General features: G+C 34.4%; 1 protein-coding gene across 1 annotated transcript in view; it reads right to left on the bottom strand.

Moving 5' to 3' along the window:
• The window catches only part of plcb4a (phospholipase C, beta 4a), a 53,906-nt gene that overhangs the window by 29,125 nt on the left and 10,254 nt on the right, over positions 1-14,527 (bottom strand). Inside the window, exons 6-19 of the mRNA XM_084096956.1 lie at positions 14,084-14,163; positions 12,734-12,787; positions 11,798-11,879; positions 9,195-9,295; positions 8,205-8,262; positions 7,844-7,952; positions 7,003-7,213; positions 5,539-5,632; positions 5,258-5,337; positions 5,062-5,146; positions 4,872-4,962; positions 3,978-4,073; positions 2,471-2,568; positions 408-552 (exon numbers count right to left, since the gene is read on the bottom strand). Coding sequence (XP_083953082.1) covers positions 408-552; positions 2,471-2,568; positions 3,978-4,073; positions 4,872-4,962; positions 5,062-5,146; positions 5,258-5,337; positions 5,539-5,632; positions 7,003-7,213; positions 7,844-7,952; positions 8,205-8,262; positions 9,195-9,295; positions 11,798-11,879; positions 12,734-12,787; positions 14,084-14,163 — 1,384 coding nt within the window. The remainder of the gene's footprint in view (positions 1-407; positions 553-2,470; positions 2,569-3,977; positions 4,074-4,871; positions 4,963-5,061; positions 5,147-5,257; positions 5,338-5,538; positions 5,633-7,002; positions 7,214-7,843; positions 7,953-8,204; positions 8,263-9,194; positions 9,296-11,797; positions 11,880-12,733; positions 12,788-14,083; positions 14,164-14,527) is intronic.

The following is a 14,527-nucleotide window of genomic DNA, read 5'->3' as shown; positions in this document are numbered from 1 at the left end:
GAGTCAAAGTCTGTCATCAGAATGATTTTGTTTAATTCCCTCCAAAAGCGATTGTGTTCCCAAACACCAGCATCCGAACGCAAGAGAACATGACAGCGTTTATTGTGTTTCATCTGACGCTCTGAGAACTAACATGAACAATGTAATGTATTGTTATTTCATGTTACACTCATTTATGATGGAGGGAAAATAGCCCAATTGCAGCAACTTACATTTTTATTACAGATATTTTGTGGCAATTTCCCAGGAAGTGATAATGTTGTTTGAACAGATGAGATGGAAACATGCTTTATTCACAAATGTTTTATGTGTTATTCCAGTTAAATTCACAACTTTGGATGGAAACATGGCTAATGTCTTTTTAGTGGAGTTACATACAATGTCTTTTTAGTGCAAAATGTACTTGCCCTCGGCTTCATCAAAGCCTATGAACTTGACGGCCTGAGCGTAGTTGACTATACTGGACAGATACGGGTGGATGTTAGTAGTGGCCGCCACATACGTGTATGACTGAATCAATGCCAGTTCATCTGCCACATTCGTCTCGTCCGCCTGCAAAACAAACACCAGTGAATGCATGACAACAATACAAACTAGAATGTACATTTCCTGAAGAAAATGTGAGAGGTGCTTGCAGTGGCAAAACTCACCACTTGCTTGCTAGGGTGTTGTACATGATTGCATACGAGCCAACAACCACTATGTACGATGTTCTGGTGTTGAGATATAGCTTATTCATGTGTTTGTATGGTTACTAGGGTACTCTATATGGTTGCTATGGTGTGCTTATACAGTTTATGGGATGATATTTAAAGACTAGTTGACAGTCTGAGTAAAAAAAAAAAAAGCTCAACCCCATGTTTCTACAATTTTCTGGAGCTGAAATATGGCTTATAAATGTTGTTTTATGGTTGCTAGGGTGCCCTAAGTGGTTGCTAGGGCGTGGCTATGAAATTGTTATGTCACTACTTATTGGCTACTTGATAGGCCGAGTCAAAAGAGCCCAACCCCAAGTCTCTATGACCTTCTGAGCCAAAGATATGATTTTACAAATTGTGTGCCAATGTTAAGTCTATGGGACATTTTTCGGCTGATTTTTCGCCCCCGCCGGAGGAACATCGTACACCCGATCGCTTAGAAAAGACATAGCTCACCTCTCCTCAATAAACCAGTCAATTTGACACTTCATTCATGGGTCTACGAGAAATGGTGCGGGAGAAGTAGCATGCGGAAGTACACATTACAGTAGAAGAAGAAAATGTGTGTGCTGCGTCCAGGCAAATCTCACCAGCTCAGAAGTAGAAAGTTACATTTCTACAGACTTATTTTCTTTCTTTATGCATGTAGATGAGAGTGTGTCTGCGAGATTCCCATCATCAGAAGTAAAAAAGACAGTAATGGGTAAATCTGGCAGAAATATAAACGCTTCTCCAGCCCATTATAATGATAAGAGGCTTGAAATGAATAGTGTGTTAGTTCTGAATTCTGCGTCACATTCACGACACTCCTCACCAAATCACAGAAAACACAGACTGTCTCCATTCCCTGTTCTGGATGACATGATCTTTGAAGAAGAAAAGAACTGCCAGAAGCTTTGATGTAAAATTCATTAAGCAAACAGGGGCAAGTTTTAAAAATGTATTTAAACCATATAGAAGTAATAACTTCTTTAAAAGCAATAGTTCACTCAGTGGAAAAGATCTTCTGTGGAAAAAAAGATGTTTAACAGGATTTTTCTTTACAATGATTTCAGTTTTCATTTTTGTTTAGTTTAACTTTAAGTACTAAAAATAAAATTTCCTAAAAACAATATAGACATTAAAAAAAAACTAAAACAAACTAAATTTAAAATGAAAACTAATTCAATATTAATAAAACAATTATTAATATTGAATATCAATGATGCTAAAATAACACTGATAAGCACCATAAAAGCAAATAAGTAGATATTTGTATTATGATATTTGTATTACACTACGCAACAAATAATGGCACTTGTTCATATGCATTGAAGCAATAGCGAACATTGAACATTATTTTCCAACATCCCTAATTTTATGATGTTCTTTGTACTGTATTGATCTGTCCACCTAAAACATATTTTTGGTGAAAAGGATGAGGATGAAGATGAAGGGAGAAGATGTTTGAATAAGAAATGAATGCATGAAATCCAAAAGTTATAATATATATAAGCTTTGACATATCTGGTTCTTTTCTTTTCTTTCTTTTGGCTAGTAGAATTTCTGAATGGCTGGGAACTTAAAAATGTAGTAGCCAAATTGGCTGTTGAGTGAAAAAGATAATTTCAAACCCTGGTTGTAGATGCACTAACACTCTTTTTGAAAAATGCCTTTTTTCCCCCAATCAAAACAAATAACAGCAAACCGGCAACCGATACGAGTGTGAGTAAATGTTGATTAGTGTGTGAATTATCCCTGTAATGGTCAATATGTAAGAATGATGAAAGAACCTTTCTGGGTCTGAGCAGAACCTCTTCCTCCCGATTCTCTTCCTCCGTTATCAGACATCCGTGAATCCGCTCGGGATGAGCTTCGTTTAACAGCTCTGCTAAAGATGAAGAAAATACATTACTCAAAAAAACTGAATGTGAAATCAATGTACAGACTACAAACAAAAAACAAGAGTACTTTAAGGTGACATGATGAAAAAAAATATTCCAAATATACCATTATGCAAAGGATAGTCAGTCATGGTGGAAAATATTTGCATACAGTACAAATCCTCCAGTTAAACAGGTCTGAGACAGTGTTATTTTAATATTATTTACATACTATTACAGTATTTATTAATAATTTGAATTAGCTTTCATTTTTACATTTTCCTTTTAATTTTTATATAATAAAATGCTGAATATATATTTTCAGTTTTTTTTCCTCAGTATTTTTATATTTTCTGTTGTCATTCTAATTTAAGTTTTGGTAAATTTGTTATGTGCTCTTTGTAATTGTTATTAGTTTTCCTTATATTTCTATTTAGCATTAATCTATTTCTTTATTTAGTTTAAGCTTTAGTAATTTTATTACTGAAACTCATTTTATTTCAGTTAATTGCCAAGGCAACATTTCTAAAGTTTTTCAAGTTTAAGTTTTAAAGTTTTTAAGTTTTCAAGTTTAAAATATTCATATTTTATTTCTGCTTTATTTCAATTAACAAGCATTATATGTAATAGTTTTAGTTACAGATAACAGCATGTTAATGAGAGAGAGTGAAAAATAGTCATGAACATCTAAATTAAATGTAGCAGAATATGCAGAAATATATCACCCTTTTACACCTTGTAACTAGAAGCTTTTATAATAGTTTAAAACTGCAAAGCATTATATGTAAACAGGGCATTGGGGTCGATTGACAGGGAATTAATTAATTGAAAAACTGAATAGCCTGAATGTAATTTAAGACACTTTGGATAAATGTAGTTATTTGTTATTAGTATGCAAGGAAATATAGACTACCTCTAGTTTAAAAGTATTGCCACCAAGCAAATAATTACAATATATCATCATAAATGACAGCATATGATGATTGTATGCCCAGGTACAGACTGAAATGAGAGGATGTGCTTTGCATTTTTATGCAAAATTCACTTTTACATGGTGTTTGAACATAATGTGTCGGCAGTGTTACACAACCACCCTATAATGGTACAAATCCACCCACACCATTTTATATTCCCATAAATCATAAACAGTGTCTCAAAATACATGTTTTTTTCATACAACTGTTAGCTTAGCTCCTCCCCTGAGTTGCACAAGGCCCTGCCCTCTTCTAGATACACACGAGAACAGTGTGTTTTTGCTTTCAGCCAAAAAGGGGCATTAACAACATGCTATAATAAATTATTTGTGGGGTATTTTGATCTGAAACTTCACAAAGACACACTGTGGAGACACCTGAGACTTATATTTCATCTTGTAAAAAGGGGTCACAATAGGTCCCGTTTAATGGCTCTTCCTCACCGGTGGACGTCTCCTCCTCATTCTCATCTTCAGACATGTTTGTGGAGATGCTGGGCTCTCCGGCCTCCATGTGCTTCCTGAAGTGCTCCAGCTGTTCTGTGGATTTAAAACCATGTTTGACAAAACTCATTAAATACACATCAGTTTTTTTATGAGGACCCTGAGAATTAAGTTTGTTGACATACTGGTAATGTAACTACTTCTTCCCAAACAAAACATTTTTCATGAGCTGAACTCAAATATCTAATGATCTAATGGTCACACCAGATACTGACTGGTTTTAGGACCCCCCCAATACAGTAAAACTGCACATTTTAGAGTGGCCTTTTATTGTGGCCAGCCTAAGGCACACCTGTGCAATAATCATGCTGTCTAATCAGCATCTTGATATGCTCACTAACACAGATTTAGACAGATTTGTGAACAATATTTGAAAGAAATAGGCCTTTTGTGTACACAGAAAAAGTCTTAGATGTTTGAGTTCAGCTCATGAAAAATGGGGGCAAAAACAAAAGTGTTGCGTTTATAATTTTGTTCAGTGTACAATTTACCGTGGTTTCTGCCAAAATACTATATTTATGCTGTATTTACAGCATGTCATAGTAACAAGATGACAACCCGTGACCAAGCTCTCAGAAAATTCAGAGTTTACAAGTTGTAATTACAAGTCGGAATCTGATAATTACGTTAATTCCAACATGGTGTGAACCTTTACTTCAGTTATGATGACCAGAATTTCAGAGACATTTGCATGGGAAAAAAACACTTATGTTTTCTTCAGAAAATATAAAAATATAGTTGCTACAATCAACTTCTTTCAAAGTTTAAAGAAAAAGATGCCATATTAATTACATGTAGTAACTATGGTGTTTTGGTAGAAATTAATATCACTACTTTTTTCAACGTCAGGTTTTAATCTTCTGTTCTTGATGAGGATTTTTCCTCGGAGCTCATTTGGAGACGGCAACGGACATCCGGCCTCCATCTGAGAGAGCATGAAAGAAAAAACATTAGCAGGTAACTGTGTTACGAGCTCTGGAATAAACACACACGCACACACACAATGAAACACAAATACACTTACTGGGAAATCATCTAACGGCTGTTTAAGAAGAAAATCTCCAAAAATGTCCTCACAGTAGCGCGCCAGTTTATACTGCTGATGTTTCCTGGCAGAAAGATGAAATTACAGTGTGTTTATTGAGCATTTCTTTATATAGTTTGCGAGATATTAACGAGGACCTGGATAAATCGTTCCGATTAACAAAGCACATACGTACGTGCAGTGGTTTTCGAAGGACAGAATCACAGGATACTCAGATGTCATGAAGGCCGTCTCTTTAATTCCCTGAATGACATCCTGCATATAACATACTGTAAATGTTTTTCAGTCTAAATATTAACAAACAAAGCATTCATACGGATTGGTATAATTGGACTGGATTTCCTTGACTATTTACAGCTCCAGAGAAATGGATGATATCACATAAGATTGCTCTGGAACATTCACTGAAGAAACAACACGAGGTGTGTCTGTGTGTGTGTGTGTGTGTGTGTTCACCTTGAACAGGACGTCTGTGCACATGGCCTTGCCGTGAGTGATTATGGGTTCCTGATCTTCACCTTTTCCATCCCAGCAGTCCAGCTCAACACACCTGCCAACACAACAATACACACACCATCACACACCGGCAACGATATATTCAAAATGACACACGTTACTTTGCATCAATTTTAAAGGGGCTATATGCAACTGTTTCCCCAAAATAAACGTAACAATAGCCTTTTTATTTGACCATGTATGACTCAAACATCTCCTGATGAGCATACTGACACCTTGTCAGCTCACAGTGGGTGCACCTATAAGCCTGTATCCTATTTTTCCTATTTTCTGTCGGGTCGGATTTTTCGCGCGCTGTCTGCGGATGTGACGTCAAGCGCGTTCATGTTAAACGTTTCAGATCACTCTGCCACCACCGCTAGTCAGCAAACAAACTTAGTTTCTCAAACAATATATGTATTTGACTGTTCTTACCTCTGTAAACATAATGTTGACTTCTTTGCAGCGGATGACTTGTGAAGTGTGCACGTACGAGAGCGAGCAGAAAGGAAGAGCAGTTCCGTTTTTTGGCCACAGGTGTCAGTCGCGAGTTTAAATTTCAGAAAAAAGCATATAGCCCCTTTAAGTATGGCTTTATAACATATGCTGCAAAAATCACATTCTTTATCGGTATTCAGTATATCAATATTGACCTATACATCAACAACCTACAGTAAAATACAAAATTGCAAACTATTTTTTCATGTTCTGTTGAGAGAATTATTACTAAACATCCACTTTATATTATTTCTTATTTTCACGTAGCCATTATTCAAAATGTACTGTCAGTAAAATATCCTTGTTCACTTTCTAATTTTTGTTAGAATTTACATTCTGTCAAATGGTAGGTTGTATAATATTTCATAATACTTTATAATAACTCTAACTGATAAGGAATTTTTTTCAAACAATATCTAATGCTTTACAGAACAATAGATGTATCAATAATACTTAAAAATATATGAATCAAAGTTGATGTATTTTTTGTAATTTTAAATGTTTTGTTTTTTAACAAATGATCTCATAATAATGCAATAATGTTTGTTTTTAAAGAAAGTTGTAAGTGTTACCCATTTAAAAATACCCAAATAAATAAACAAACAAATGATATTGTAAATGCAACATAAAAAGACTAACATTTCTACATTAGCATTCTCATTTTTGTTAGAATCTGTATTTTATCAAAATGGTATTTTCAAATAATATATTATTATGAATCTAAAATATATGAATAAAAGTTGATGAGTGGTATTTTTTGTCATTTAAAAAAGCTCTAACAAATGATCTCACAATGATGAAATAATATTTGTTATTGTTATTACTGTTGATGTTTGTTAATGTTATTGTTATTAATGAAAGTTAATTGTTACCATGTAAATAAGTCATGAAGTGTTGTGGGAAACGTGAATGATATGCGCTGTATACCTGCATCCGGTCAGCAGCACCTGTCTGTACATCTCCACTGAAGACCTTCCTCCAAACTGTCTGCCGCTCAGGTAAGTGTTGTGAGACGAGTTGATGAAGTAATGAGACAGCGGATGATCCATCTCCTGATAAACCTCCAACCGGTCCAGAAACACAGGAGCGTTCTCATCAGACATCAGATACCGACAGAATCCGTCACATGACATCAGACCTGCACAAACACACACATTCATCCACGCATGTACAAATGAGATCATGTTTAAGACAGTCCTTTAATATTTGTAAGTTACTGTACTTCGACACTAGAGGGTGCTGCAAGATTACAAAACTGTATTTACATAATCAGAAATGAACAATGAGAACATGACAGTAATGTTATATTCTTAAACAGCTACTTGTATAATAAATAAATAAACTAGGCCTAAATTATTTGATTTTGTTTAAAAAAAAGTGTTTGCCTTGAACAACTGTCAATTATACTTGGTAACACTATTTTACAGTGTCCTTGTTACATATGTTACGTGTACTTACTATAGTAATAACAGCAAATTATGCATAATTACATGCAAAACACCCTCAACCAAACCCTAACCCTATAGTAAGTACATGTAATTAATTAATATTACTCAGTACTTAAATATATAATTACACTGTAACAATGACACCTTAAAATAAAGTGTAACCTTATATTTAAATATTATGTATTGACTGTACAATGCCAGCCCTGACCAATCACAATCAAGTATTCAAGAGAGCCATGTAATAAATAGCATTAATATAAGACATGTTGCACAAAAAAAGACATTAGTCACATATAGTCAGATATAAACATAACACACACCTTTCATCTTCAGTGTTTCATCAGGTTCATATCGCTCTATGATTTGGAAAGCGCATTTACAGTCAAAGAACGGGAAGAGGATTTCATTCAGACGTGGATCTCTCTGATTCTACACAAGAGGAAAAACCCTGCAGGTTACATTAACTAGATCAAGGCTCCCAAGAAATGTGTTTTCTCTAATATACACATGCTCAAAGTTAAGCAAAAGGAACAAGCAGCTTCTTTGAAGAAGTGAAGAATAAAGACTTCAAAGAGCAAAAGTTAAAATCATGTATGATCTGATGTTTGTTGTTCCTTAAGGATGCATAAACTCTAATGACATGCAGGATATTAAAAGTTAATAAAAAAAAACATTGCTTACTTCGTTCAAAAAGTGGACTAACCGGTCGACACTTATATAGTCGCTTTTGTCTCCTTTGCTGAAAAGAAAAGCAGCGCATGCAAAACTTCAGAAATGTTTCTATTGTTCCAGTGAATGATTCATCCGTGACGTCACTCCATTCACAGCTCACTCGACTACATGTTTCTCATTCAGTCTAGTTAGATTAATGGTTTAATATTACAGCTCCTCAGGCAATGCCTGTTGAAATATAACAGTGTTTAGTTTAGTGTTGTGCGGCTCGTGGGAAAAACTCTCGACACGACATGACAGAAAACTATTGTACGTCACTGAAGAGGTTTTCATCAGGATTATCTTTCTTAAAACCATTCACAAGCCATTTCACTTACATAATGTGACATATTTACAAAGAAAACAGTCATTTTGCAGGTGTAAGTTATTACATTTCAATAAAAAGATTATAGAGATATTTGATATAATGATAAATTATTATTATTTAAGTATTATGTATTACAGGTGTGGTTACAAGTGCATGATATAAATGTTAATTTTCTTTTTGGAGAGGAAAAAAATATTTATTAATCTATTGATTTTTTTATTTATTGTCTTTATTTTTGGTGGTGGGTATTATTAACACAAAAAAAAGAAAAGAAAAGGAGAAAGGAGAGGAAAAAAATAATACTGAGGGAAAGAATACAATTTTTAAATCACATAATACTAAAACTTTTCTTATGAATAAAATCCCATGTGTTAAGGTCGATTTAACTTCATAATGACTATAATAGATATTAATAACAGATACAAATCCATATATTACTATTTACAAATCATTTATCAAAATACTAAAAGAAACTTAGTTTGTTTGGACGAGCAATAAGCTCACAATACCTCGTATGATTTCACACGTTTTGAATAATAAAGCTTTATATTAGTTGCTCACATTTCATTTAATATACTGTATATTTGAAATAATAAAATAATACAGAGCTAAAGTGCAGGTTGCATGCTTACAATTTCCTGAAGAGTTCTTCAATATCAGTTCTGGGACAAATCTTCTGCGTCAGGCTGTAGAACTTGTCAAAGGTGAAGATCTCATGCTCAATCTCATCGTTCTGGTAAAAGACATGAATATGAATCATGTGTCAGCCAATCAGAAACAAACCAGCTGGATGGGTTACAATTCATTAGTTCCAGATATTAGTAACCATAATAGCATACTACTACTCTAACTATTGCTGCATGTATGCATGTTGCCAAAAGGAGAACATGCAGCATCAAGAGGTCATGTGACGACAAATGTAGAATATAATCGTTGCATATTGCGTGCTGTGCAGTATGCAGTAAACATTAATATTCATTTCATCGTCATCATGCTAAAACAGGGTTTAATAACAGGTTTTTACAAAAACAAAAACTTATAAAATGATAAACCTCACATTTCAGCCTTTAACATTTTTTTAAGAAAGTCAAAATTATAAATTATTATATTTATATTCATGTAAAATATGATTATATATATATTATTGTCATAATTGTTTGGAATTTAAGAATGCATTAATTATATTTTCAATACACCGGCTGAATAAAAAAAAAAATGCAACTTTACTTTCTGACAGTAGGTGGCGCTTATGAAACAGCAGAAATATAGCGGTTACCCTGGTATCGCTTTTTAGAAATGCGACGTGTTTGCAGGTCTGACATAAACACCATAAGGCAGTGGTTCTCAAACTTTTTAGAGTGGCGTACCCCCCGAGGCTTTTCACATCCTTCTGCGTACAGGGGGTACAGGGGGTCTCTGCAGTCGCACCTTTTTCAGTAAGGGACAATATTTGCCCCCTTAAATCAACCTTTACAAATACCTTTATAAAAGAAATAATGCTTTAAATAAAATAAAAAGTTAAATAGAGGAATATGCAGTGATGGTAAAACAAACTCATGCTTTGAAATATTAAATTAAAACCGCCAGTAGGTGGCGGAAAGTCACTGTCTTTATGAGTGAGTCATTAGTGGCTGTAATTATGAATGAATCATTGAATCACTGACTCTCACGATTTGTTCAAAGCAGCAGATTCGTTCACAAACACTGCTGTGGCTTTCGTTGGAGCTATTATTTTGTTGCAAAAAATACTGACAATACTGTTTTTGATCACTTAATATTAATACCTTTTGTTTGTTGAGCTGTTGTATAAAATCACCGTCACATTTGCAGTCGTGTGGATATTTGTATAATATGTGATCAACATTAAACACAGGAACTCACGCAGGGCATGTATCCGTATCGAAGAGAGTTTGAATATTAAATCGATCTCAATGCACAGTCTAGTGTCTATATTTGTTCTTCGTGCTAGTAAGTACTAAATCCCCACTTTTATAAAGGTAGGCTACATTGTCGAGAACGGCAGTACAGCGTGATTTGCCGAGGCAGCGTAATCTGCACGTAGCCTACAGTATCATATGCACGCTGCTTGTGTGAATGCAGTCAGTTTTGACCGCAAAAGATGAGGTAATTTGATCGGGTGTCATGTATTTAATGCATTTTACCTAATAGAAATACATGCTTAGTTTTAATGTTATTTTTAAGGTTGGGTAGAATTAAATAAATGGCAAAACTCAGTATTTTGTTCGCATACCCCCTTCTGTCACCTCACGTACCCCCAGGGGTAGGCTACATGTACCCCAGTTTGAGAACCACTGCCATAAGGTAAACATTATCATAACTCATCAACAGTAGATCAATAAGCAATCTATTGTGAACTGAAAGCGCGAGCCTGTAAAAGCCTGTTTTATTATGACCTTAAGGCCTGGTTTCACAGACAGGGTTTAGATTAAGCCAGGATTAGTTCAACTAGGACATTTAATAAGCTTTTATAAACGTGCCTTAGAAAAATGACTGGTGTGCATCTTGAGACAAAACAATGCCACTGATATATTTCAAGATCTGTCAGTGCAAGTTGCTTTTAGTTAAAACAGCTCAAACATGCATTTTATGTAACATGTACGGTCTATGTAATAAAAGTAAACTTGAGACTTTTAAAGACTTTTTAAGCACCCACAGAAAACCTGTAAAAACAAACTAAAACAACATGTGGCTCACATCAACATCTGTACAATTATATCATTGTTAATATCTCTATCCTGGATCTTCAAAACCAGTCTCGAGTCGCACGGGTTTATTTGTGGCAATAGCCAACAATTCATTGTATGGGTCAAAATTATTGATTTTTCTTTAATGCCAAAAATCATTAGGATATTAAGTAAAGATCATGTTCCATGAAGATATTTTGTTAATTTTCTACCATAAATATATAAAATATTTATTTTTGTGAGTGAATGCAGCACAATCGCGAACATAAATGAACAACTTTAAAGGAGATTTTCTCAATGTTTAGATTTTTTTGCACCTTCAGATTCCAGATTTTCAAGTTGTGTAGTTGTGTCTCAGCCAAATACTGTCATATCCTAACAAACCACACATCAATGAAAAGCTTATTTATTCAGCTTTCATGAGATGTATACATCTCAATTTCAACAAACTGACCCATGTGACTGGTTTTGTGGTCCAGGGTCACATATGTGATGATATCTGAGAGAAAGTAAGAGCTGTTAAAAATTACCTTTCCGCTGGGTAAACCAAGATCCTTCAGTGCCTGGAAAATACCTTTCTCCGTTTTGCCCGAGGCAAAGGTTCTAGTGATACTGAAGAAAATCAGACACGTTCAACACTTATAAAGATAGACTTCACTCTTTTAAATATGTGAATGTCCTTCAATAGATCCAGTGTCTGTATCAGTGTCTCTCAAACACAGCAGGATTGTTTCTCTATAACAGATCTATTGTTTTATTTGAGATTAAGATATTGAAATGTGCTTACATTTTAGTTTAGGGTCCAATTCTCACTATTACCTAACTATTAAGTTACAACTTTTAATAATAACTTTATTTTTATATAGCGCCTTTAAAGCAGCTTCTCAAGGCATAACATAATAGAACAAGCACATAAAAATACAACACAGAATTAAAAAAAAAAAGATAAAAAAAAAAAGAATTAGAATATAAAAGTCAGGACAAGCAAAGAAAAGCCAATCTAAAAAAAAGTTTTTAAATAAGATTGAAAAATATTTAGATTCATCTAAACAACTTTTGCCTCAATAAACTCCTAATCACTGCTTACTAATAGTTAGTAAGGTAGTTAAGTTTAGGATTAAGGAATGTAGGGTGTTGTCATGCAGAATAAGGCATTAATATGTGCTTTATTTATACAGTAGGCTACTAATAAACAGCCAATATCCCATTAATATAGATGCTAATATGCAACTAGTTAATAGTGAGAATTGGACCCAAAACTACAGTGTTACCAGAAATGTGATATTTTGTTATCAAATTCAACATTCTGGCATTTTTAAGTGGAACTGAAGTCTATTATTCACTGTATGAACAATAATCACTGTAATATATACAGATATGTGATCTCTTACTGTGCAGAAAGCATTACCAAACATCACCAAAAGCATGTAAAAACCTTGTCACATTAATGAGAATGCTGGAAGTACCTCCTGACGGGGATTTTTCCATTCACGTTGGTCAAAAATGACAACCGCATCCAACTGCAGAAAATAAATCAGAACACAAAGGACAAACAAGAACATGAAGACATCTGCATCATAAAAATCTTCTAGATTATCATAAACAGTTCATTCAGATACAACAGTAGTCGCACCTCAAAAAAACGGCGTAAATAACATGTATTTTCCTGTGGAATTAATAGATTCTTCATATTTCTGCTTTGAAACCATCTTTAACGTCTCGCTTCATAGACTTTGACTTTAAAAGCATTACTCTTGTGCTTGTTTATACAAACTGAGGGATCAGAGAAAATTATTTATCAGTGGTATTTTTCAGCACACTGACTTCAACCAAGAATATACTTTAAATACGTTTCTCTTTAAATGTTTTTCTAGGTAATTAGCTTATATAAGTAATTAGACTGAAATCCGGCTGCTGGCTGAATCATTTCCTTGAATACTTCATGCAATCTTTAAAATGACTTGACAGTGCATTAGCCGGCTGAAACTGCTAACGAACGGCTTGTATTAGCTGTGACTGACGTATTAGCTGTGATGGATGTATTAGCTGTGATGGATGTATTAGCTGTGATGTATTAGCTGTGATGGATGTATTAGCTGTGATGGATGTATTAGCTGTGATGTATTAGCTGTGATGGATGTATTAGCTGTGATGGATGTGTTAGCTGTGATGTATTAGCTGTGATGGATGTATTAGCTGTGATGGATGTGTTAGCTGTGATGTATTAGCTGTGATGGATGTATTAGCTGTGATGTATTAGCTGTGATGGATGTATTAGCTGTGATAGATATGTTAGCTGTGATGTGTTAGCTGTGATGGATGTATTAGCTGTGATGTATTAGCTGTGATGGATGTATTAGCTGTGATAGATATGTTAGCTGTGATGTGTTAGCTGTGATGGATGTATTAGCTGTGATGGATGTATTAGCTGTGATGTATTAGCTGTGATGGATGTATTAGCTGTGATGTATTAGCTGATGGATGTATTAGCTATGATGGATGTATTAGCTGTGATGTATTAGCTATGATTGATGTATTAGCTGTGATGTATTAGCTATGATTGATGTATTAGCTGTGAGGTTAGCTGTGATGTATTAGCTGTGCTGTATAAGCTATGATTGATGTATTAGCTGTGATGTATTAGCTGTGATTTATTAGCTGTGATGTATCAGCTGTGATTTATTAGCTGTGATGTATTAGCTGTGATGTATTAGCTGTGATGTATTAGCTATGATTGATGTATTAGCTGTGATGTATTAGCTGTGAGGTATTAGCTGTGAGGTATTAGCTATGATGTATTAGCTGGTGGCACTCACTGTTTTCTCAGGCAGGTCATCGGACACACATTATTTGCTCGAGAGTTCTGAATCAGTGACCGCAAGCCGTCTGTCCATTTCTGCAAACATGCACAAGCAAATGAGGGTAAAACTTAAAATGTCACTGAGTTTCCAGTCTATTCATGGCCAAAATGATTGAGACAAACAAAAATATGAAACCAAAACAAATGCACGGTTCTACTGAGCTAACGTGACGATCGATTTTTCGATTCAGATTTTAGTTTCTCAGAAAGACACATCATCAGATGTATTGCTCAAACAGTAGAGCATGACACTATGGCTTCGATTCCCAAGGAAAGCAAAAACGGATAAAATTTCATGATATTTCAAACCCATATTTCTTCCTTCATTCAGTGGAATGCATTACATTTTCATTTATGCATTTACGACTTGCATTGCTAAGTATATATTTTATCAGTTCAT

Source organism: Abramis brama (genome assembly GCF_963993115.1).
Source record: "Abramis brama genome assembly, chromosome: 21".
Lineage (NCBI taxonomy): Eukaryota > Metazoa > Chordata > Actinopteri > Cypriniformes > Leuciscidae > Abramis > Abramis brama.
The sequence above is the reverse complement of the archived record's forward strand: the minus strand, read 5'-3'. Positions and strand labels throughout refer to the sequence as shown.